Source organism: Trachypithecus francoisi, unplaced genomic scaffold (genome assembly GCF_009764315.1).
Source record: "Trachypithecus francoisi isolate TF-2019V2 unplaced genomic scaffold, Tfra_2.0 Lachesis_group11, whole genome shotgun sequence".
In the NCBI taxonomy this organism is placed as follows: Eukaryota; Metazoa; Chordata; class Mammalia; order Primates; family Cercopithecidae; genus Trachypithecus; species Trachypithecus francoisi.
The window spans coordinates 118,359,752-118,381,821 of NW_022681456.1; the positions used below are offsets into that span (position 1 = coordinate 118,359,752).

Genomic DNA, 22,070 nt, shown 5'->3' on the forward strand with positions numbered 1-22,070 from the left:
ATGGCTAATTCCAAGGCAGAGTGAGATCGTTATCTATTAACCATTTGATAACTCAAGTTTATCACCTTGATCGATGAATAAGTTATCATTTGCCTATGGGTCCCATTCTTGAGTGGTCATGGAGAGCTCTGTAGCTCATCCTCTTTACACTCATAATTTGCACAAATTTCACCTAAGAGTATTTACTTAACCACTTTAATTCAATTTGTCTCTACCTAAGACATTTAATTCAACAAATATTTATTAAGCTTCTCTATAAAAGGGACTCTGGCAACTTTCAGACCTGCACTGCAGCACCAGCTCTCTGCTGGCCCACCCCCTGCAGACTTTGGGCTTGCCTGTCTTCATAATCATGTGAATCAATTCCTTAAAATAAATAAATAAATATATATATAAACACACACAAGCAAATCTTATTGTTTCTGTTTCTCTGGAGAATTCTGACTAATACACCCCCATTCACCACCCAGGCTTTTGAGGAGAAAGATACCAATCTTTGAAGGAGAGGACACTCTGGATAGAGCCAGGAGTTTGTTGCAGAGTCTGAGAAAAGTTCCCTCTGGAGAAGGGATGGAAGGATAGTCTGGGGGGTTGGTTTAGGACGGGGTGTATGACATGGGGGAAAAGAAATCCCTGGGGGAGCTAAGTGAGGGAAGTGGACCTCTTATGATAGTTTCTCAGAGCAATCTAAGAAATCACGTAGGCCTCTGAGAAGGCATCAAGAATCAATGCAATTTGATTAATTGATTTAAAATACGTTGAACTTTTCAGCCTCCATTGTGTATTTTTGGTGCATTACTCTGTGCAGTTATTTCATCCGAGACCAGAAGGGGCTGGAAGATTGCCTGCTCCACATTCAAACCCTCCTTATCGTATTGGTGCTGACATGACACAAGGATATGCAGTCTTTACCCGGTCCTAATTGCTCACAGAATGAAGCCAGTCCTTCCTGCTCACAGAAAGCAGTGAAGCCTCCCTTCACTCACAGGCCCACAGGTATGCCCTGGTTTATGTAATGAATGGGCTGCTACAAATAGGTGTGACGCGTGCCTTTGTGAATCACTTTACATTTTGAAGACACACTAGAGGAGCTGGCTATTTCAAAGAAACTTTACAAGTGCCTCATTTCTTAATGTCACAAGCATTTCTGATTTAAAATCATAAACTCTTTCTAATGTATTAGCTTATGAAGTCTCATGTTTTGCCTAAGAGTTTAATTAAAGCAAGATAAAACTATGCTTAATAACATTCAGTTGCCTGAAAGAGCTATTGCAGACATGCCTAATATATTACCAGAAAGTAGCTTAATGTCTCAAATAAATGTCAAGTTGTCCAAATCAAACTGATAGGCAGCTTAATGAGGGATACATGTCGCAACTATCCATATTTTTCCACATTTTTTTAGAAAGAAAACATTCACACAATGAAGGGAATCAGAATCTGTTTTTATATCCCTAGAGTTATAAACATTTGTATCAAAATATTTACAATTATAGTATATGAAATAATCTATTAATGAAGAAGCCCAATACAGTACTAGAACAATCCACCAAAGTAATGCAAATTACATGAGACATAAATGTCACAGAACAATAAGTAAAAGATAAGGGATACATGGTTTACTCCAGTCATAGTTCAACTTCTTAACAAAATGTGAGTATTTCCTTTGGATATGTCTGATATGTAAGTATGCTTCTGCACTAAGACAGCCTTCTATAACCATGTGATAATTAAATCATAATAACAAAGTTCATCTTCCCACAGTTTTTGCTGGCCAATCTCTCTAACCCCAGCCCAGGTAATTTGGTGGCTTGCCCTCAACATTTCCTTAACCAGAATAAACATAGAGAAGTAGAATTAGTAATAATCCTTTTACATAAATACCAGAAATCATGGCATAACAAAACCCCAAAAATGAAAGGTATAAAAGAAGTGGATGAGGCGAAAGCTAATAAAGAAAAGTAGGCAAGATGTCTCAGATTCTCCCTGGGGTAGACCTTCTCAGGGCGATAAACAAAAAGTCTTCCCAAAAAACCCCTTTAGACAGAATCTGAGATGGCTTAAAATAGCTGCTCCAGGGCAGAGCAATGCCTGCTTAACCAGGAATAACATAGTACTTCTAAGTCCTATATAGAGGTGCTCCTGCGGCAGCAGACAGCTCATCTACCACCTAACTAGGTACTACAAGAGTTTTTCCTTTTTTATTTTAAAGAAAAGATCCGCCCATCACCTATATTTTTATTTATCTCATGGGATTTTCTTATTTTCCTGGGAATGCAGGCACTCTGTTCTTATCATGGCTGAAATATAGTATGCTTAATACTTCACAATTCTATAGCACCTTTCACCCAAGGGCCTGTTGTTTGGTTTTGGTTTACGTGTGTTTTAATCAGCTTCCAGAATTGTCGTGCCTCACCTGTGAAGTGGGATAGGCAGGGTCTCTAAAAGATGATCACTCCAGCTGGTGTCTAAGCCAGAGCTACCACTGAGCCTAGGAGCCCTGATCCTCAATATTGATCATTAGACAAAACTTCTTCAAAACAGTTAAAGGAAGAGTAATAGGATTGTGCTACAAGCAGCCATGTCCATCTCTTTCCTGTTGTATACTCAAAAGAAACATTGACTGCATTGAGGGGAATCCTAAAAATATAACCCTAATATGGCACTGTTGCAAGACTGCCCCTTGGATCCCATAGTTTGTGTGGTACTTTCATCACCGAATTGTTCACTAGTGACTTTAGAGGAACTCCAGAAGAGCTGTCTTGGCTTTAAGCGAGAGGCCTAGCAAAGACCATGGCTTGAGGTCTCCATGAAGGACAGCCGTGTGTGAGGTCTGGACTGGGCTCTGAGCATCCCCCAGGTTTTCCATTGTGAAAAGCTCTCCTTCTTGGTTTAGCTAACCCACCAACATGACCTTACAAACTCTCTCTCCTCCTCCCATTTTGTCACTGAATTCCACAGAGCTAAGTATCTGTTCCAAAGAGGGAAAATGGCTCGCAGGCCAAAGCCCCCCAGGAGGCACTTCAGACTGGAATGTGATGTTCTGCGTTGGGTCAGAAGGGCAGGATGGCTTCCAGGCTTGTCGTATTCATCACAAAGACAATATCTCTCTTGCCAGAACTTGTACCGCTATTTTAACTCCGTGCAGTAGGTCTGTGGACCTCAGTGCATGACCCAGAATTCACCTCAGAAGTGGGGCTGGTGTTGTGGCAGCTGATGGGGCCCCAGACAGTGTGTGTCACTGAGAACAGCTGGAGGTCAAGTCTGGTGGCTGCAGGGAGGCTCTTTGGCCCCCATCAAGGGAGCATCAAAGTACTAGCCAATTACTTTCTCCCCAGGGCAGGGGCTTGGCAGCAGACAATCTCCTCAGTAATGGTTTGGGATTTGACCTCCCCCCTTTTCTTCCCCCTCCCCCCTCCCCTATCTTGGTTTTTCCTATACAGCAACCTCCACTTCCCTCCCAAATTCAACGGCTTCCTCCTCCCAACCCCCCAGATCCCCATGAACTCGTCCGGCCTTATTTCTTTCTCAGGACCAGATAGAGAATGCCGATGATGAAGCTGAAGCAGAAGCAGATCCAGGCCAGGATATAGGAATAGCCATGGTGATACTGCCACTGGTAGTTGGTTCCATAGTCATTTGCATAACGATTCGTGTAGATGGACACCCCCACCAGCACGCACAGCCCTGCAGGGGAAAAGGAGGTGTGTCAGTGTGTTTTCTTACATTAAAATCGAGAAAAAGGTTTCTGATTTTAAGAAGATCCTATTTCCCTCATTAGCAATAGGAAAATGAACTCTGGCTGTTTGTCCCTAAGCAGGAGTTCTGATGGATGTCCCCTGGGCCAAGCTTGATGGTATGTTGATAAATTAGAGGTGTCTGGGCTCTCATATCTGCGCTGGCTTGTGTGCCCATAGTGTGATGTAAAACACAGAACCTCATGCCCTACCACCCAGCTGTTCTGTCTGGCCCTTGTGGGTCTAGGAAAGCTAATCAAGGATGAAAAAGAGCACGTCCTTCCACCAACCCGAGTATATTGGGAAAGAACAACAATTAAATGAGAATCACAATCATTGTGTGCATTGTGGCGGTGGTTTCATCTTTCTGAGAACTCCTACCTTTCTGCCTTCTTCAAGTGTCTTGTACACACGTGCTATTGACAGATAATGCGCTGCCACTTGGTAGCTACTCAGGAGCACTGGTTTTGAACAATGAAGAAGATGAGGGTTCTTAACCCAAGCAGCAATTCAAGGTTTTCCATGAGAGAACAAATACCCAGAGGAGAAAATTGCACAAGGAAGTTTCACTGAACCATGTGCTAATCTGTCCAAGTTGCCAGAAGCACCCATGGTAAGATGGACTTAACAATGTAAACTGGACTCAACCCATGAGATACTCACAGCACACCAGCATGGTGGCCCCAGAGAGGAAGAATCGGTTTCCCTTCTCCATGGTGAAGAGCTGGAACACGAAGACCAGGAGAGAGATGGCAGAGAAGATGATAGAGAGAATCATGAAGGCCTGCACTGTCTTCAGGGCATCTGTAGACACAGGGCAAGGAGAACAAGGGCATGGGGTCACTCCAGGGGCCGAACATTCCCTGACCACACCTATTGTCAGCACTGGGTCAATATCTTTATATATACCTTCACTGGCGTATGACAGGGTCTCACTGCAGAAAGTGTTGGTACAGTTTTTCCAAAGACCTACTGATGCATTTCCCATATTGGAAACCACCCAGACCTGAAACCAGAAGGAAAGACAATGTTGATTGAAAGCTGACCCTCTGATTTAAAAAGAAAATAACAAATCAGCTTGCATCGGGATCAAATATTAATGAAGACACTTTATCTAGCCATAACGATGGCTAAGCAGCCTATCTGTGGGTGGAAATAAGGTCCAATTAAAACTGAAGTCACAAAGGTCCCAAGAGAAGAGAGACAGAAGAATGTGAAACCCAGAAAGAAATCACCTAGCCCTCTTTGGGTTCCACGATCTTCATGACTTAAAATAAACGGAAGTAATTCAACCACAGTGGTTTAAAATTCTAAGGTTCTGAGAAACAGAAATCCAGGATGAGGAAGCTGGCTTAAGTGTGTGCAATTCATATACTCTAACAAGATTGTTTCTTTTAAGTCCCTGGTTGACCAGGAAAAAAAAGTGAAATGTCCAACTGGAAACAATTAAAAAACATAAGACCTACTGGGAAAATAACAATGAATCTGGTAGTTAATAAGCCCCTTTCATCTAAACAGAAGGATCAAACTTGACTGTCACAACATGCAAAGTAATTTGATAGTAAAATACTACAGCAAGTGCTTTCCTGTAGGGGATACTAAAAGCTGAAGGGTGACCTGAATGGATTTCCCCAGGCTCATGATGGTGCCACCATCCCTTCCTGCCTGGCCCAAGAAAAGGAATCATCCTTCTAGAATAGAAAATAAGTGCAGAGTTCTGTCTACACACACACAAATGCACACACTGGAAAGGTGGGGCCAGGCATATGCAATCACCTGCGCCAATCCCTGCTCTTCATTCAATAAACAGCTGTGTGCCGAACCTTATATTAGGGGCTGGTAATTCACAGACACGCAGCACTTTGGAGCTCATTAATACACTTTGAAGAGGCTTATCAGATTTATCTGGATAGATATAAGAGCTGACATATAGAATGACTAAATTACAAAATGAGGAGGTTGCATGGGTGGGGGTTGTCTTATCGCAGTTATTCTTAAATTAGCCTTGCTTATGATCACCCCCACCAATGTTTGCAAAGCTCTTCTAACTGAACTTTAAAACTCATTTATACTTTAACTGTGATAGGGACCTAAACAGATTCTGAAACCATGGTTTGCCGGCCTAGTGATTGGTGGCCTTGGTTTTTAAGTCCAAGGAGCTGGCTTGTTTTTTCTGAGAAAAGCACAAGTAAAAGCAAATTGGGCGCTATAAGCCACCACTAGAGGTCAGAGTAGCCCAGGGTTCAGAGAGAAAAAAACTACCTCCACTTTTTTTTTTTTTTTTCTTGTTTTGTCTGAGTTAGTTAATTAAGTGGCACTGGGTTAATCTTGCAAAACTCCACTTTCACAGGCTACTCTTTGCTCAAAATTTGAATTCGCCAGTCTGGCAGTCAGAGCCTGTCATCCTCTCCTTCCCATCTATCCTTCTAATCAAGCTTCTCAGAAGGGGAAGTCCGGCTCCAGCCACTTAGGTGTGTGTCCTCCTTATCCTCTGACCAAAGCTTGTCCTTCCTACATGTGCTCCTTTGCTAGCACTCCCACCTGAATGCATCCCTATGATCCTTCCACCTTCCCTCTTTCGCTAAGAGAAACCTCAGTCATCTACCAGCTCTCCAGGTTCACCTCAAGCTCCACTCACACCTGCTGCTGGGAAGGCTCTTCTAGAGACCAAAGAAGCCGCACTAGATCCTCCAGCCCTTAACCACCTACAGCTCTGGCAGGATCGCTCCTGTGGCCATTCACCTTTATCCTCTTGTTATTTAATTGTTTGAAGGGCAAGCGTGTGTTTATTTTGTTTCCCACAACTGAGCTGTAAGTTCATGAAGGGCAAGGGCTGTGGCTTAAACTTCTTTTGTGCACTTGATGTAAATATTCGAATGATTTCTCAATGAGTGAATAAACAAAAGAATATTACTCACATTGGCAATGGTGCAAACGAATAGCATAATAACAGTGGCGATGTGGACCACAAATATACCAGCCAGCAATACCAACATCTTGGCTTTCGGTTTTTTTGGTAACTCGTGAACAAAGAGTTCTGAAAAGAAAAAGAAAGGGACAAAAACGGTTACTGTCAGATTCGATAAGACGACTCAGTTTTCCCACACATGTGGGCTATCTGCTAACCTGAGGAAGAGCTGCTCTAAAAACCATCACAATCGAATCATAAATTCCTGAAAACACCCCTGTAACCTAGTTCTGATTTGCCTAAGTGCCTATTCATCCAGTTATACATACCTACATGGAAACATAATTTGGTTTCTTCTTAGGTATTTACATACTCATTTCTCTAATACATTCTATTTCAAATAAGGAACAAGAACATTTTATGATAACTGTTACTATTTTATTTTGTTTGTGTTTTAGAGGTTACAAATGGGACTTTGATTTTCAAAGAAGTAGACCTTTATAATTTCCAGGTCTCTGTGCAACAATGTCATATAAATGTCCATTTTCCACTAGGAAAATGTCCATGCTTTCATCGAATTGTTCACCCAGCACTTTTAATAGAAGCGAATGCCTTCTGAAGAATAGCAGCTATTACTCAATGCCCATATACTGAATAGGCTACTAATTTGATCCCGGATGAGATATAAAATGTGAAAGACACAATTCTATTATTATAATGCTGTTTGGTTTTCAATAATTATAACAACCTAATTACAGTTTAATGGTCTGGTCACTCCCGACTGAGCATTTCAGACTAGTATTACTATACCTGAGCCTTTGGACTCTGTGTGCCTCATGGCAGAAAGCCTGCCATTGGTCTGGGCAGAGAGTCACATTTTCCACAGCTCAGTGTGACGGTTCTGAGGGCTTTAAAAGTATGCAACTTGAGATACCACCAAATATGCCTTCTTGTACATGACATTTACACAAATTCCAATCCTTCAGGACTCAATACAGAAGATAGGCAAATGCATAAATCACAGGATGGGAGGATTGGGAACTAACATTGATTAAGAATGTACATGGATAAACAAAAGTTTTCAGCCGTAATGGCAGCAGAGAAGAAGGGATCCCATTGATCATAAAGCCTAGAAAATAAAGGAAGTGTGAAGGATACACATGGGGGAGGCTATTCTGATTTATGTCAGCTACAGAAGGAGAACTTTGTCATGCCTAAGACTGTCACAAAGCAGTGCAGGCTCAGAGGGACATCAAAAGGAAAGGGCTTGAGGTTATTCACACCCTAGGCAGAATGGATGTGTGGAAGCCCTAACCAAGGGAGGAGATTGACCAGGCGCGTCCTGCAATTGTTCCGCTGCCCTCTCACGCTCCACCTAATTTAATTGACGCTTTGAATGTGCTTGAGCCACTTTCATGCCACACCAGGTATTTATTAGAGAGCACTGATACTATAATTCCAATACTTCACATGCCTTTCATCTCCTCTCACTTTCTTCATCAGGCAACCAAAAATCTAGAATGATCTAATATACATCAGGGTGCCTTGTGCTCTGCAAGCAAGGAATGAGAGGCAGACACTGCTTCCACCATTCTCCCTGACCCTCTCCAGCAGCCCCTTCCCAATCTGGTCACTTCCTTCCAACCCAGGCTGTTTTTTTATGTGTCCAATTTAACTGCGCATGCAAAAATTATGACGTTTATCCTGCCTTTTCAGGGGAGAGGTTGGAGCTTTCATGTCTGCTATTAATAATCTCCCCACACATTCAAATTCATTTTTGCTTTTCTCGGGTTCTAGCACACCTCCACAATTTTCTGCTTGACTTAAATGCACAGCAAAAAGAGTTTTTTGAATCAGACAGAGGTTGAATTAGAATCGTATCCAGTTATTCGACCGCTTATCTCAGTTTCCTCATTTAGAAAGTGGAAGTCACAATGTCAATTGCAAAGGGAAGTGTGAGGATGAATTCAGATTGTTTATGTAAAACACCTAGTGTCTGGCACATGGCAGCTACTAATAATGGGGTTGCTTTAGTTGTGGTTATTATTATTACTATTATTCATAAGTGAAGCCGGGTAGCTGTTGCCAACTCAACCCAGTTATTCAATCGCTAGGCTGCCCCATGTTAAGTGCAAGTAATAAGATATCTGCTGTGTAGTTCACGAGGCAGGGTGTATAAAATCCTTTCAGTCCTCTTAGAAATTGTCATTTGTCTAACCCTTGCCCCTTAAGGGGGGAGACCTTTAAGAGTACACCCTCGGGAAAGACCAGGAGACAGTTCACTTTCTCAGCCCAACTTCCTCATATCCCCCAAGATTCACACCTCACCAGATCCTGATCTCATTGCCCACTATGGAGAAAGGAACAGGTTGATTGCAGGGAATTACAAATATTACATAAGAATACTCATGTTTAATCCTCCTCAGGCTCTTCAAATGACTTTCTTGCTCCTGTTGCTTCTAATTTACAAACATCCTCTTCTTAAAAGAGGGAAGGGCTGGAGGGGCCAATAACAGAATATAATCCACCAAGTGAAGCCACTTAAATGAGTCACAGAAAACATTCCCTCCCTGATAGGTTGTTGGGAATTCAGCGGCATTTTGTCTCCTTGGGTTGCTCTGTAACCCCTAAAGTCAAGTCTGATTTCCTCTGCCCAGCTCACACTCTCTGTCTCAACGACCCCTCCCACAGCACCTCTACCTGGACCCCATGCGTCACAGCCCTGGTGATGCGTGTGAGTTCCTGGCCCCTGGATCCAGCTGACCATAAGCCCTGCCCATTGCAGGCTGGAAGAATGGATGTGAGAATCAAACAAAAGAGCAACTCTCTTTCATCTTGGATTTTTGTGGATGTGTCCTCCCTGTCTTTTCACCACGGAAAGCAGCAAAATGTCTGGAGTTAGCAAGTGGTCTTCTTGTGTGAAACACACAGTTCTCTCTGCTTTTAGCTGCTGTATCCAGCCAGAAGGAGGGGCTGTTTAGCTTGAGCTACAACTTCTCCATCTTTTCACTGGCCCATTATTTGTCAGGTTTTACGAATATCATTCACTGTCAGTTTAGAGGGGCTTCCATTATTTTCAATGGCCTTCCCCCAACACGGGTGAAAACAGAATGAATTATTTTCTTGAGTTTCTGGGCTGAATCATCCCTAGTTACCCAGTCTCTATACTGGGCTAGATACCTCCTGCCCCCAGGGGAACCCTCAGTCTGGGAGGAGGTGATCATTGAGGTCTTTATGAAAAAGCCATTAGTGGTACCTAATGGGTAAATGTCTGTGCATTTATCAAATAGCAGAGTAGAATAACAGAAGAACCTTTGCTCCCGAAACTTCCACCCACCCATTACTTGCAGGGTAGCTTGTGGGGAGATTCATTCCCTGTCCCACTGTGAATCTTGCTTCATACAAAGGCACTGAAAAAAATCGTATGTATGAGAATTTATACATTGGAAGTATTGGTGGCTACTACTTATTTCTTAGCAGTGTGTTTCACTAAAACAATAGTAGACTTCTGCCTCACCCCTCTCCAAAATGTTATGGGTGGCACTCTCCAGTGGAAAGCATACCCCAGTCCTAGTGAGGCTGAGCAAACCAAGATGCAGAGAATCACAGCATTGCAGTTCTGAATACTTTGAAGCAAAACCTGCTTTTTGCAGAGCATTTGGTGCACTGGGCAGTCCCAAAGTTGTAAGGGAATGATCATAACAGCGTTCATTTGTGGTGCTTAGACTCCCAGACCTAGGCCAGCAGAGCTTATCAATTCATTGCATTTTTAAAGAACAGGCCATCCACTGACTTCTATGTGGATGCCAGGAACACATTTCTGTACCCACCACTGTGAGTGGAGGATGATCTCTTTCCTAAGCCTCACCTACCTAACATACGTGGCACAGGGGCAGTCAGGGGCTGGGTGGGAAACTGAGGAAGGTACAGGAGCCATGTATGTTGACTCTGGAGAGAAGTATTGTTAACAGAAATGGAGATCAGCACCTCAGAGCCACACACGGGTCTCTGATATCCCTTTTCTGTTTTTTCTGCCCTAATGGACAGGCTTACAGTTCCCTACCTCCGACCACCATCTTTTGTTTCTGACCACTGTTCTTCCTTTTCTTTCCACATTGCCCAGACCACACTACAGCAGAGGTGTCTTTGTGCTCCTAGCTCTAATGCAAACCTCACAAACACTGACCATTCAATATTTAGATAAAGTTCTTAGCTAACAGAATAGCTAATATAGTTATAGTTAGTAGAAATAACCCTGAGGGAGTTCAAGACCATCCTGGCTAACATGGTGAAACCTAATCTCTACTAAAAATACAAGACATTAGCCGGTCGTTGTGGCACACGCCTGTAGTCCCAGCTACTGGGGAGGCTGAGGCAGGAAAATCGCTTGAACCAGGGAGGCGGAGGTTGCAAGGAGCTGAGATTGCTCCATTGCACTCCAGCCTGGGCAACAGAGCAAGACTCCATCTCAAAATAAAATAAAATAAAATAGAACCCTGAAGATTAAAATTGCTCATGGCTATAGCTCCAAAGGGCTAACTAATATGAGACATGAGAGAAGGGAAAGAGGGATAACCAAACCTCTCAAGCTATCTCCATCCATTTAAATCTTTATTGGCTTCTTGCCTCCCTCTTACACCACACACACACACACACACACACACACACACACACAAATGAAACAATCAAAGGAACACAGCCCTGAGACCGCCATACATTGCTTTGTTGCCTTTGTTCAGATAGCCTAACACTTTTAGGGTTATCTGACCAGTGAGAAATTACTCAGGCCCGCATGGGAGCCTTTCCTTTTCTGGTGGGTAACTAAATCTGTACAGACTATGAGAATAATTTACTTCTAAGAAACAGAAGGGAAGTTTAGAGGTGCATAATTTGGCTCTGTGATTGCTAAGCTAGGAGTCAGATAACTTCCTCCTGTCCAGAAGTCTGTGTGCTTATTGAACTGCCATGGGGCCTGGAGGCAGCAGCAATTCTTTAAGTGTGGCCTAAAACACAATAACTGGGAGCAATACAATAGAATAGAGCAACCAAAAACCCACTTCTTCAGTGAAGGAAGTGGTCAGAATCCTGGGGCTTGAGTCACTGAAGAATTAGCCTTAGCTGAGGGGTGGGAGAGGAGCATGCTCAGAAATCAGGGACTGAAGATGATGCGAACACTGGGGGAGGCCCTCGGGGCTCAAATTTCCACGATTCATTAGAGAATGGGTAAGATTCTCCCAGATGAAAGGCATCATGGAGGCCTTCTCTACAAGAGGGCACGAGAGAGCTTTCTGAGAAGCAGGGGATGGATCTGGCTGGCATTTCCTTGGCAGCTTAAGAGGTTTTTTTCTGGGGAGAAGAGAGCAGTAATGACCACTGCCAAATGTCCTATCTTCCCTTCCCCTCATTCCACTTTTGTTGCCCAAAACCTCACAGTCCTACCCTGAGTTTCTACCTCCATTACTTATCTCACATCCTTCCTTATGTTCCATTCCCATTGCCACTGTCCAGTTCAGGTCCTAGCCTGACCATGGCATCAGCCTCACCCATGACCTTGTCTCTGAACGCCTCCCCTCTAACATATCTTCTACCCTGCTACTGGGTTATGTGACCATGGTACTCCCCTGCTTGAGAACCTCCAAACTCCCACCACTAACCACCACCAAACACCAGGAAAGAGGCTCCAAGCACCTCAAGCCAGTCTTGCAATCCCAGGCCTCGGATTTCCAAAAATAAAAGCCCTGCTTTGTATTCTTCTTTCAGTGACAGTCTATCAAATTCTTTTCAACCAAGCTAAAATCCTACCTCTTCCAAAATGCCTTCCCAGATCCATAGGTTAGGAGTAGGTTTCTTTTCTCTCTTATTTTATTGCCCTCACATAGCTTTTCATTAAAACTGCTAATGATAGCCCTAAGATTTTAAGTCCCTGAAGGGAGAGTCTTGCCTATGACAGGTACCAAATAAATATCTGTTCAATGAACAAATAAATGAATTAAGGATGGCCATAATTTTTTCCCTATGGAAAAATAATCAATGTCAAAATGACTGAAGACTTCATAATAACCACAGAATTCTAGAGGGAAAATATTTCCTTTTTTTTAACATACATAGACTTTAGTCCTTTATTATTTTTCAGAAATTGTTTAATACTTTACTACAACTATGTATTGAGCATCTTATTGTATGCAAACTTTATTATATATTTCTACATAAATACTTATGTAAATATGTGACTGTTTCCTGAGTGCATTTGAATACACAAGGGTATATATGTGTGTGTTGCCTTTTGTTCAAAAGGAAATAAGTGAATTCAAAGAGAATGTCTTAAATTTCTAAATGCTAGTTTGTTTGCAGATTTAACCTTTCTCTCTATTTCTTTGAATTATAGAATCTCAGGACTGAAGAGGGAGGTCTTTAAAATTCCTTTTCAGTTCAAGAAAGTCATCTACAGATCTAGACCAAAGAACTATCTAAATCATGCTTAACCTCCTCCAGTCATGGAGAGCTCGCTACCTACCAGGATCCCCTCCCCAATTGGAAAGATTTTTCTGACAATACGCCCAAGTGTGCTCTTGGCAACGACCACCACCCATTACCCTACTAGACTCATTCTTCCGCTTTCTAACGTGGTTGTCTTCACAGAAGAACTACCAGGTTATCAGAAGATTCACCAGAGGCCCTCACCTTAGATCTCAAAATCTCAGTCAAGTCATAACACAGTCCTGAGATTACTGCTAGACACTCCCTTTTTGCTGGCCAATGTTTTTCTGACAGTGAAATTCTGATCTCTTTCTGGATAACTGTAAACTTTGGAGAAAGCTTTCTCACAGCATCTGACCAAAGACATGGCCCTTCCTCCAAGGCATGAGGAGAGAGAGAGAGGCGTAGCCGCTGCTTCTGGTCAACTGACCCCCATGAGTCAGCCGTCCTCACACCACCTTCCTCAGCGTGACACCTGAAACTCTGCAGCTGGCTCTCCTTCCTAAGGACACCGCGCAGGGTGGCACGAAAGCCTTTCTGTCCTCTGCGCACGTCGGGAGCATTTTGCTTTTGTTGGTTTGCTTTTGACGTGTTTGTTTCCCATGAAAGATCATTTGGTTGGCAAAATGGATGCTCATGTTAACACAAAAGCAGAAAAGGAAGCACTTCTTTCTGAGGGCAGCCAGTGAGGATGTGTCTGGAGGAGGAAAAGACTGGGATTAAAGGCAGGCTGAGTGGATGAGACCTTGGATGAGCCTCTCTGGCCATTGTTATTGTTGTTTTATATCAAGTGTACTTTTCCATTCTCAATATTGTTTTTATGCAGGAGTGGGAAAGCAGGGTATTAATTTCTCCGTGGGAAACATGCAGAGAAAAAGGATTCTCAAGGGCCATTTCCTTCGGCCTCTGCATAGCTCATGTTTGGTGTGGAAGGAAGGAACTTCAGGTAGGACTTGATGTTGGAAAATACAGGGCAGTTTTTACGACCAAGAGAAACATCGTCAATCAAGCAGCAAAAGTAATAGGAACCTACAGGCTACAGGGAAAACAATTATTTTTTTCATCTCCCAAATGCAGGCTATCATAAACGGGGGTGATTATACAGCAAGTCGTGTTTGTCTGGTGCTGTGTAGACTAGCACAGAGTCTCACATAGTTAGGGGTGAGGAGCCAAGGGGTGGGTTGCGAGCGGGGCAAGCCCGCTCTATGAGAGAGAACCTATTGGAGAACCAGATTCTTATAATAAATCTGCCTCCTACCAACTGCTGACTTTGGAAAAATCACATAACTTCTCTGGTCAGTGGCTCCTAGAGGCACAGAGTTCAAAGTAGCACAGAGCAGGGCTTCTCAGCTCCAATCCTGGTTCCACCACATCTGAACTGTGACCTGTAGACCTCAAAGGGTTAGCGTGAGGGCTGAAGGCCTGTGTCAGGCACAGAGAGGGGGCCACACAGTTCCTGGTTGGTTGGTCTCTTCCTCTGTGTAAAGTGAGAGGCTCAGGCCAGCGAAATGGGCCTTACGCTTCCCTGGCAGAGCCTGAAGACCAACGATTATGCTAAAAACAAACAAGCGGCATGAATATTGTTTTTGCAAATGCTCCCAAAGAGAATAACCTCGCTCTCTTATTTCCGCCTGTCCTCCTTTGTGTCCAAGGGAGGGGGTGGATTTGGGCAACAGCTGCAAAGACTGAGGCCAGACCTGGGCTGTGAAGTTGGGGCCCAGCCCACTCCCCCAGACTGCAGCTGGTTAAGGGATTGGGCGATGTTCCCTGGGCGAGGACGGAAGCGTGTGTTGCCTTCTGCTTTTGACAAAGGAGTGTTCTGGCAGCCAGAATATCTTCAAGGGAGAAGCTGCCAAGATAATAACTAGGGGTTTGGGAAGAAAATCTAGGTGTGGTCCAGCCCCAGCGGCGCTTGGGCGGGACCAACAGTAGATGGCGGCAACTTGCTTCAACCAGCAAAGCTGCAGCCTACTGGAAGGTGGCAAGCTGGGAGGGGAGGCCCCTTGCCTAGAGACACCCCAGACCCATCAGGTGGGCTCAGGGCTTCATTTCAATTCGTTCTTTAGAGGTTGAGAGGCACTGAGGTCATTCAGTCCAACCCCTTGATGAGAAGGAAATGCACCTCCCCAAAGGAGAAATGGAATCGAATCAGAACTGAAGCCATTTCGCACCTTCCAGGCAGGGCTCTTCCACCTGGCATGATTTTCTCTCTCCTGTCTCTTGGCTTAGGGTTTGGTGGAAGTTCTAGAACTTCTACCAGATCTACTGTTCTTTCTTTTCCTCCTACGTTCTCTGAGTTAATCAAAGAGTCAGCATACACCCCTTAAAACTGTATCAATTATAAAAACACATGGTCTTCAGAGGCACTGCTTCTCCCTTCGTTTTGCGGAGAAGGCCCACCCAGCAGAGCCAGCCTGCCTGGCCACCACAGGCCCGAACCAGATCCCCCTGCAAACTCCAAGCAAGCTTCTAACCCTTATTACAGGAATCCCCACCCCACCCAGACCTGGAGACTATCTTTCGATAAAGGGAAGCTCCAGGTCTCAGCTTCAGAACTTTCTCTGAGATCAATGTGAACACACTGGCTTGCCCCAAGCTAGTTGTTTCAGGGTCGCAAAGCTCTCTCCAATTCCCCTTCTCCAGGGTCCTGGGGAAGGGTCTTTGAGTCTTTGAAACGAGAGGTCTAAGGATCAAGGACCCCGTTTTGCTCTCAGCTCTGATCTGACCTGGAAGAGGAGAAACATTGAAGAGGTTCCAGCCTGGTGGGCACCCGTAGTGGAAACTCAAATGATACCAAAGAGGTGTCAACTATCCTGAAAAAAACAACAGGAAACCAATGCAACAAAAGATTCTTCACAAGGGACAAAGAATAAAATTCTGACCGAAGGACTGTCCTGAAACATTGAGGGTAGGTGGTCCCCAAAAAGAGCGGAAGGATGGGAGGGGAAACAGCCTCATCACTTCTCCCTTGCTCTTTCTCCATCCACTTAGCTCTTTGTCTATCCACTTTGTCTTTCTCTATTGACTTAGCCCTTTCTCCCGCTTTTAGGTCTTTCTGCCTGCCTCTTCCCTCAACACACAGCCTGGGAAATAGCATCCCACTTGCTCTCCCTCCCTCCCTCCTGTCTTAGTCGCACCTTCCTCTTCCTCCTCTCAAATTGTTCCTCACTGGCTCCTGTCCACACCTATACACCACACCCTCATGCTGCAGGGTCTCCCTCCTCGAGAAGAGGGTGGAGTTTGTTTCTCAGTTTCTCCCTGAGCCTGATTCTGTTCCTGGTGAATGCTTTGTTGTTGTCAATGTCTTCGCAGACTCAGCCTGCCCTCCTCATCTGAGCTGGCACCCTTTACATTTAATTACTCAAACCTCTTTCTTTTATTCCTAGTGCCGGGTGAACACTCATGGCTGAGAGTGAGTCCGGGGAACACCATGCCTAAAGAATCTCTGAGTGGATGGGGCAGAGGAGGCTGCGTGGGTTCTCAAGGAACCTAAGAGATGAGAATCCTCTGAAAAATGCCCATTTCAATGCCACGCGTTGCCTTGTTTCACTTTTCTATCAATTTTTACAGATTAAACTAGCTGCTAGCGTCAGCCCAAGGGATTCCTCAAAACAGAAATGGTAGGATCTGAATTTTTTTGTTTTTCGTTTCTTTTTTGGTGTTTTGTTGTTCGTTTTGTTTTGTTTTGAGACAGGGTCTTGTTTCGTCACCCAGGCTGGAGTGCAATGGTACAATCATAGCTGACTGCAGCCTCAGAGCCCTGGGCTCAATCAATCGTCCTGCCTCAGCTTCCCAAGTAGCTGGGACTACCGGCATGCACCACCCCGCCCTGCTTTTTAAAATTCTTCTTTCAGAGACAGGTCTATGTTGCCCAGACTGGTCTCAAACTCCTGGGTTCAAGTATCCTCCCACCTCAGTCTCCCATGTAGCTCGATTACCACGCCTGGCTGAATCTTAGAATCTCAGAGCCATAAGGAGTCTGAAAGAACCAACAGGTTCAACTTCCAAAAGCAAGAAAACAAGGGCCTCGCCTGTGGTTACACGGCAGAGTCTAGATAACACCACTGCCCCTCTGTCTTCCTAGTCAGCTGTCTGACGTCTGCTCCAGGATTCTTGCCGCGGTTTCAAGCTGTGCTGAAGGGGCTCTCTAGTTTAACTACCCTGTTTGAAGAAACAATTCATGAAACAGGCTCAGCAAATGGAAAAACTGTCACAACCACATAAGGCCAAGGGCACCATTCAGCAGAGGAGTCCATCGTAGTTCCAGAGAAATGCCATCTCCACCACACAAAAGAAAACCTTGACCCAAACATTTTGTTAAAAAGGAAGAGACAGGTGCAGCAATCACCACAGGTGTTTGTGCTTTCATCGTTCTGCTTCAGTATCAGTGACTCTCCCAGGTAAACTGAAGGAAACGGTTTTACCCAGGCAGGACGCCAAGGACTGAAGTGTTGCAAAGAGTAGTCTCAGGATGTATGTATGTCAGGGCTGGTTGATGGAGATTCAAGTAAACCCCTAACTGGAACCATATTTGGGCTTCTTTGATTACTGAATAGCAAGTGCAGTCCAGAAATTCAAGATCACCTGGGCGGATCTGGGAAAAGTATTAGAAAAGGGAAGCCTATGGTGAGAAAATTCCTGTTCTACACTGGTTAAGATGTAGGAGCTCTTCTCAAGGGGTTGATACCCAGATTGCTGGCCAGCAATTACAAGGAGGCTACATTTGATGGGCAGCCTGTTTCCATAGTTACTATGATGGGTGATGATAATGTATAGGCGTGGGCTACGTGAACTATGGACCAAGTTATGGGACAATCCCCAAGTTATGGGACAATCCCCTAACTAGAAGCCTGTGTCCTGGTATTGGATTGATCTAACCATGACCTAGTAGGTAGCAACACTTGGTGTGTCCCTCCAAGTATGTACATCTGAGAGTCCCAAATATGCCTGAGCTTTTGTGTTAGGCAGCTATGTATATACATGAGGGAAGTTAAAGAAGGAACCATATCCATGCATTTAGAAAATGAAAATACCTCCAAATCAAAAACCCCGTGAGTATGATTGACTAAGAGCATAATTCCAAGCTTCAAAAATGCTCCCTGCCCTTCTGAGCCTTAGGCAAAAAAAAAAAAAAAAGAAGAAGAAGAAGAAAAAGAAAAGATAATGCAATGTAGATCCATTAAGTTGTATTCATTAAATATTAAATAGGTGTTAAGTGTTTAGAGGATAAGGATCATTGGGTGGAGCAACAACGAAACCAGAATAGATATTTTCTGAGTTGTTTCAGGCCAGCAGAATCAGGAAGTTATAAGGAAGCTGATTTTGCTGGATTTAAGGAACTTTAATAAAATTAGAGCTGGCCTGCTAGGGGGAATGAGTGTGGAGATACACACTGAGGTTCTGAGCTCCCCGCATCTGGAAATTTTAAGATCTGTAGGATGGCCGTCTGCTCAAGATGGTGTAAAAATTAGATTTCTGCACACAGTAGGAGAATGAATGAGATCCAAGATCCCTCCCAAATTTAGAATTCTGTGAACGAAACGAAGGATGAAATGGAACTGACTTGCCTCCTGCCCTTTCCTGTGGCGAGGGTTCAGTTACGTGCCCCACCAGGCTCCATAGTGTCTACAGAAAAGCAGTCTTGCCTCATCCACAAGTTTTCCTAGGTCTTCAGAGTGTCTCTCTCCAGTAGCCCCTGTGGGTCTGGCACTACCTGAAATTCCTAGAGCCACCCAGAGCAAGCCAAGAGGGTCTGCATTCCTGGGCAGGGGGGGTCTCCATGAAGCCCACTGACAAGGCTGGGAACTTGATGGGCCTAATCTGGTCTCTGGAGGAAGCAGGAAGCGCTGAGGAAGGTGTAATAAGTCCTTTCCACAATCCACAGAAGGGATGTCTTTCCTTTCCCCAGCGGTCTGCCCAGCAGTCCGCCCAGCAGTCCTGGGAGATAGCCAGATTCTAAGGATGTGATCTGCTCCGAGTTGGTTCTTGATGGCCTTTTGCCAACTCCCAAGACAGTTTAGTACCCACAAACAATGTAAAATGTGGGGGCCCTCTGACCAGGGCGCCAGACAGGATGTCCTGCAGCCCCCGCCCCCGCCCCCGCCCCATTCTTCGGAGTCTGGGTGGAATTGGATCTGCCCCTGAGGGTGGGAGGGGTGGAGCGGGAGGCGGGGAGGGGTGGGGGGAGTGGCGGGAATAACCCTCACATTTCTGTATTGTCAAAGCTGAAATCCAGAAAAAGTCTCACAGCTAAGGGATTCTCTCACTACTTCTCGGAGGAAGAGCAGAGCGCAGCAATCAAAACCGCGTTTGTCTAAACTGTCTTCAAACTCTAGCAAGTAACATGTAGCATATTTTCTCCTGTATAAAGCTATGGTATCATGTGAAACGCTGCCACAAATAATGCAATTCATGATGGTTTACACTCCCAACATTGTCGGGGCTTTCCGTGTGCTGACTGGTGAGACAGACATTGCTGATTGTTTTAACCTGCACAGAACTAAAAGATTTGTATAATTTTCGCAGGATATTAACACTATTGATTTAATAATGGCTTCTCTAATCCACATCCATGTAATGTGGAAATAATAAACATCTGAAGCAAATGTAGGAGTTCCCTTCATCTTGAAAAGTTGCCCTGGTGCCTACTCAATCATCCCCCCGGGCAGTTTTACAAGGCGCACTGCCTGCCCAACACAGGGTTGATTACATCTAAATCTTGTCTCCCAACCTACTGCCTTTCTAAAGGAAAAGCCTAACTTTGTCAGACAAGCTGAATCCTGTCATTCTCATCTTGTTTACTTGGGGGAAAAAATATACCAGTATCTTATGTCGAAATGGGCCACGCCTCAGTAGACACTCACCCAATATGCTAACCTAAAAACAAAAAACAAAAAAAGGAAAAAGCACACTTCTTCATTCCCCCTGATTTACTTCATGATTAGCATGAGTGTTTGCATTGATACAACCACATACTGGGAACGAGAGAAAAGATAGGCATTTCAAAACAATCACTGCCTTCCATGCAGAGAAATTCCACATCCACTTGCTTTTAAAAGTTCTTTTATCGTTTCTGATATGCCATCTTTTCACTCAGCACTGAAAAGCAGCTTTTTCTGGGGTGAAAGCACAAAGCCACTCAACAATTTTTAACAGGCACAGATGTTCTCCTGCCCCACCCTCTTCTCCAAACCCAGCTTCCCTTTTGCCTCCCCCGCCCTCCACATCTGGCCAAGAGAAGGCATCTGGAATCTTCATCAGCTCCTGCTTCCACCAAATGAACCCCTCCCACGTTTCATTTGAAACACCAGTTGTCTCCCTGTCTTTCTCTCTGTAACGGTTTTCTTTTTTTTTCTTTTTTTCTTTTTTTTTGAGATGGAGTCTCACTCAGCTCACTGCAACAACTGTCTCCCGGATTCAAGCAATTCTCCCGTCTCAGCCTACTGAGTAGCTGGAATTACAGGCACCTGCCATCATACCTGGCTAATTTTTGCATTTTAGTAGAGACAGGGGTTCACCATGTTGGCCAGGTTGGTCTTGAACTCCTGACCTCAGGTGATCCACCCGCCTCAGCCTCCCAAAGTGCTAGTATTACAGGCGTGAGCCACCGTGCCCGGCCAATGGTTTTCTTTAAACAAACCAATCCCCCTCTTCCCATCCTGTGAGGAGAAAAAAATACTTCAATTTAAACAGAAATGAATAGAGAAGAAAACAGGCAGGAAAAGCAGTGTCAAAAATAAACTGAAAACCAGTTATCTATCCATTACCACCCAAAAAATCCCAACCAACAACCAGCGAGCAGAGAAACACTTCAAGTCCTGAAGCAATCAGAATCAAAACGGAGGAGGTGAAAAGCATCTGGCCAGTTCCCGATGTCATTTCCAAGGTGTGTGGTGTTTCCTCCATAAACAGTATCCTACCCCGGTTTGTTTCAAAGTCCCTGCTCCCTCCACATCCTAGAACGAGAACCCGATCACTGCTAGGCACGATTTCAGTCCCGTCCCACTGATTTCCCCAGACTCCGTCCTCAAAATACACTTTTCTGAACTTTCTGGAAAAAGTTGTCTCTGTATCCACTTTGAGCCAAAAGTTTCAAGGATCATACAAAAATAGCAAAGGAAAAAAGTAAAAGCAAAGCTTACATGAGGTCAGAAGAAGGAGAGCCGTGGAAAGGAAGGAGAAGGTTTGCTGAGAGTCCCCTCAGCGTTAGGAGCTGTCCTACCTGGAGAGTCCCAGCGACAGAGGCGCTCTGAGTGGCGGGTACTGGCAGCAGCCCTGGTCCGCTCTTCTGGAGGTATGCGACCGCACTGAGGGGAGGGACCTGCCTCCCGAGGTTATAAGTTTCCCCTGCTGGTGTACTGGGGTGTGTAATGGGCGGTTTCTTTTCGCCGTGTTTTAAAGGAGTTTCTATGAATCAGTCTGGCTTTAAAAAAAAAAAAAAAGATTTGTTGGTAAGCTACGCCCTGCTAAGCTGGCAGTCAGTCAAGAGTGGCTGGGAGTGAGCCATCAATTCAAAGAACCCTGTTGTAGGCTGTCTCTGACTCAGACACACAGACCACAGTGGAAAAAGGAGTGACATTGCTTCAAATGAGTAATAGGATCACACAAATAGATCTGTTTACTGAAGCCCATTCCTCCTCACCAAAAAGGAGACTTGGTTACCATGGGCACAAGGCAAAACACAAGGTTTCAGCCTGGGAGGGGCAGTAAAGGGGCCAGTGTCCTGCTGACTGACGTCCTAGGTCATCATCCAGCGAGATTCCCAGTCTTCCTCCCCCATTAAATGCATCAGCTGCTGCACACTGTCAGGAATTATCAGATTCCTTCTTTTATTTACTTCCCTGCCTGACCCTGGTGCCCTGTCCTGTGGGTGGCTTTACAGGGAGGCCCTGAAGGCAAAGGGGACACACGAGGAGCCCTTGCATCCCTGCCTCTGAGTGATGGAGCAC

The 22,070-nt window shown here is 44.6% G+C and overlaps 1 protein-coding gene across 2 annotated transcripts; it reads right to left on the minus strand.

Annotated features, from left to right (window-relative positions):
- Positions 1–1,424: 1,424 nt before the first annotated feature.
- Positions 1,425–21,683, minus strand: EMP1 (epithelial membrane protein 1). 2 transcript variants are annotated; one of them, XM_033222804.1, is made up of 5 exons: positions 21,344–21,683; positions 6,656–6,774; positions 4,647–4,743; positions 4,401–4,541; positions 1,425–3,687 (listed from the first exon to the last, which is right to left on the minus strand). In XM_033222804.1, exons 2-5 carry the CDS (start codon positions 6,731–6,733, stop codon positions 3,518–3,520), a joined length of 486 nt encoding a protein of 161 aa, XP_033078695.1. In that variant the 5' UTR covers positions 6,734–6,774; positions 21,344–21,683; the 3' UTR covers positions 1,425–3,517. The 2 variants fall into 2 exon arrangements, with proteins under 2 accessions (XP_033078695.1, XP_033078696.1); XM_033222805.1 differs by having other exon boundaries at positions 21,264–21,502.
- Positions 21,684–22,070: the final 387 nt, after the last annotated feature.

Excerpts from the sequence above, each read along its gene's own strand:
- EMP1 (XM_033222804.1), bottom strand. The coding sequence starts at position 6,733 with ATGTTGGTATTGCTGGCTGGTATATTTGTGGTCCACATCGCCACTGTT. Across the intron at positions 4,744-6,655 it reads TCGTTTGCACCATTGCCAAT|GTCTGGGTGGTTTCCAATAT; the intron begins GTGAGTAATATT and ends TTCTGGTTTCAG. Across the intron at positions 4,542-4,646 it reads CCTGTCATACGCCAGTGAAG|ATGCCCTGAAGACAGTGCAG; the intron begins GTATATATAAAG and ends CTGTGTCTACAG.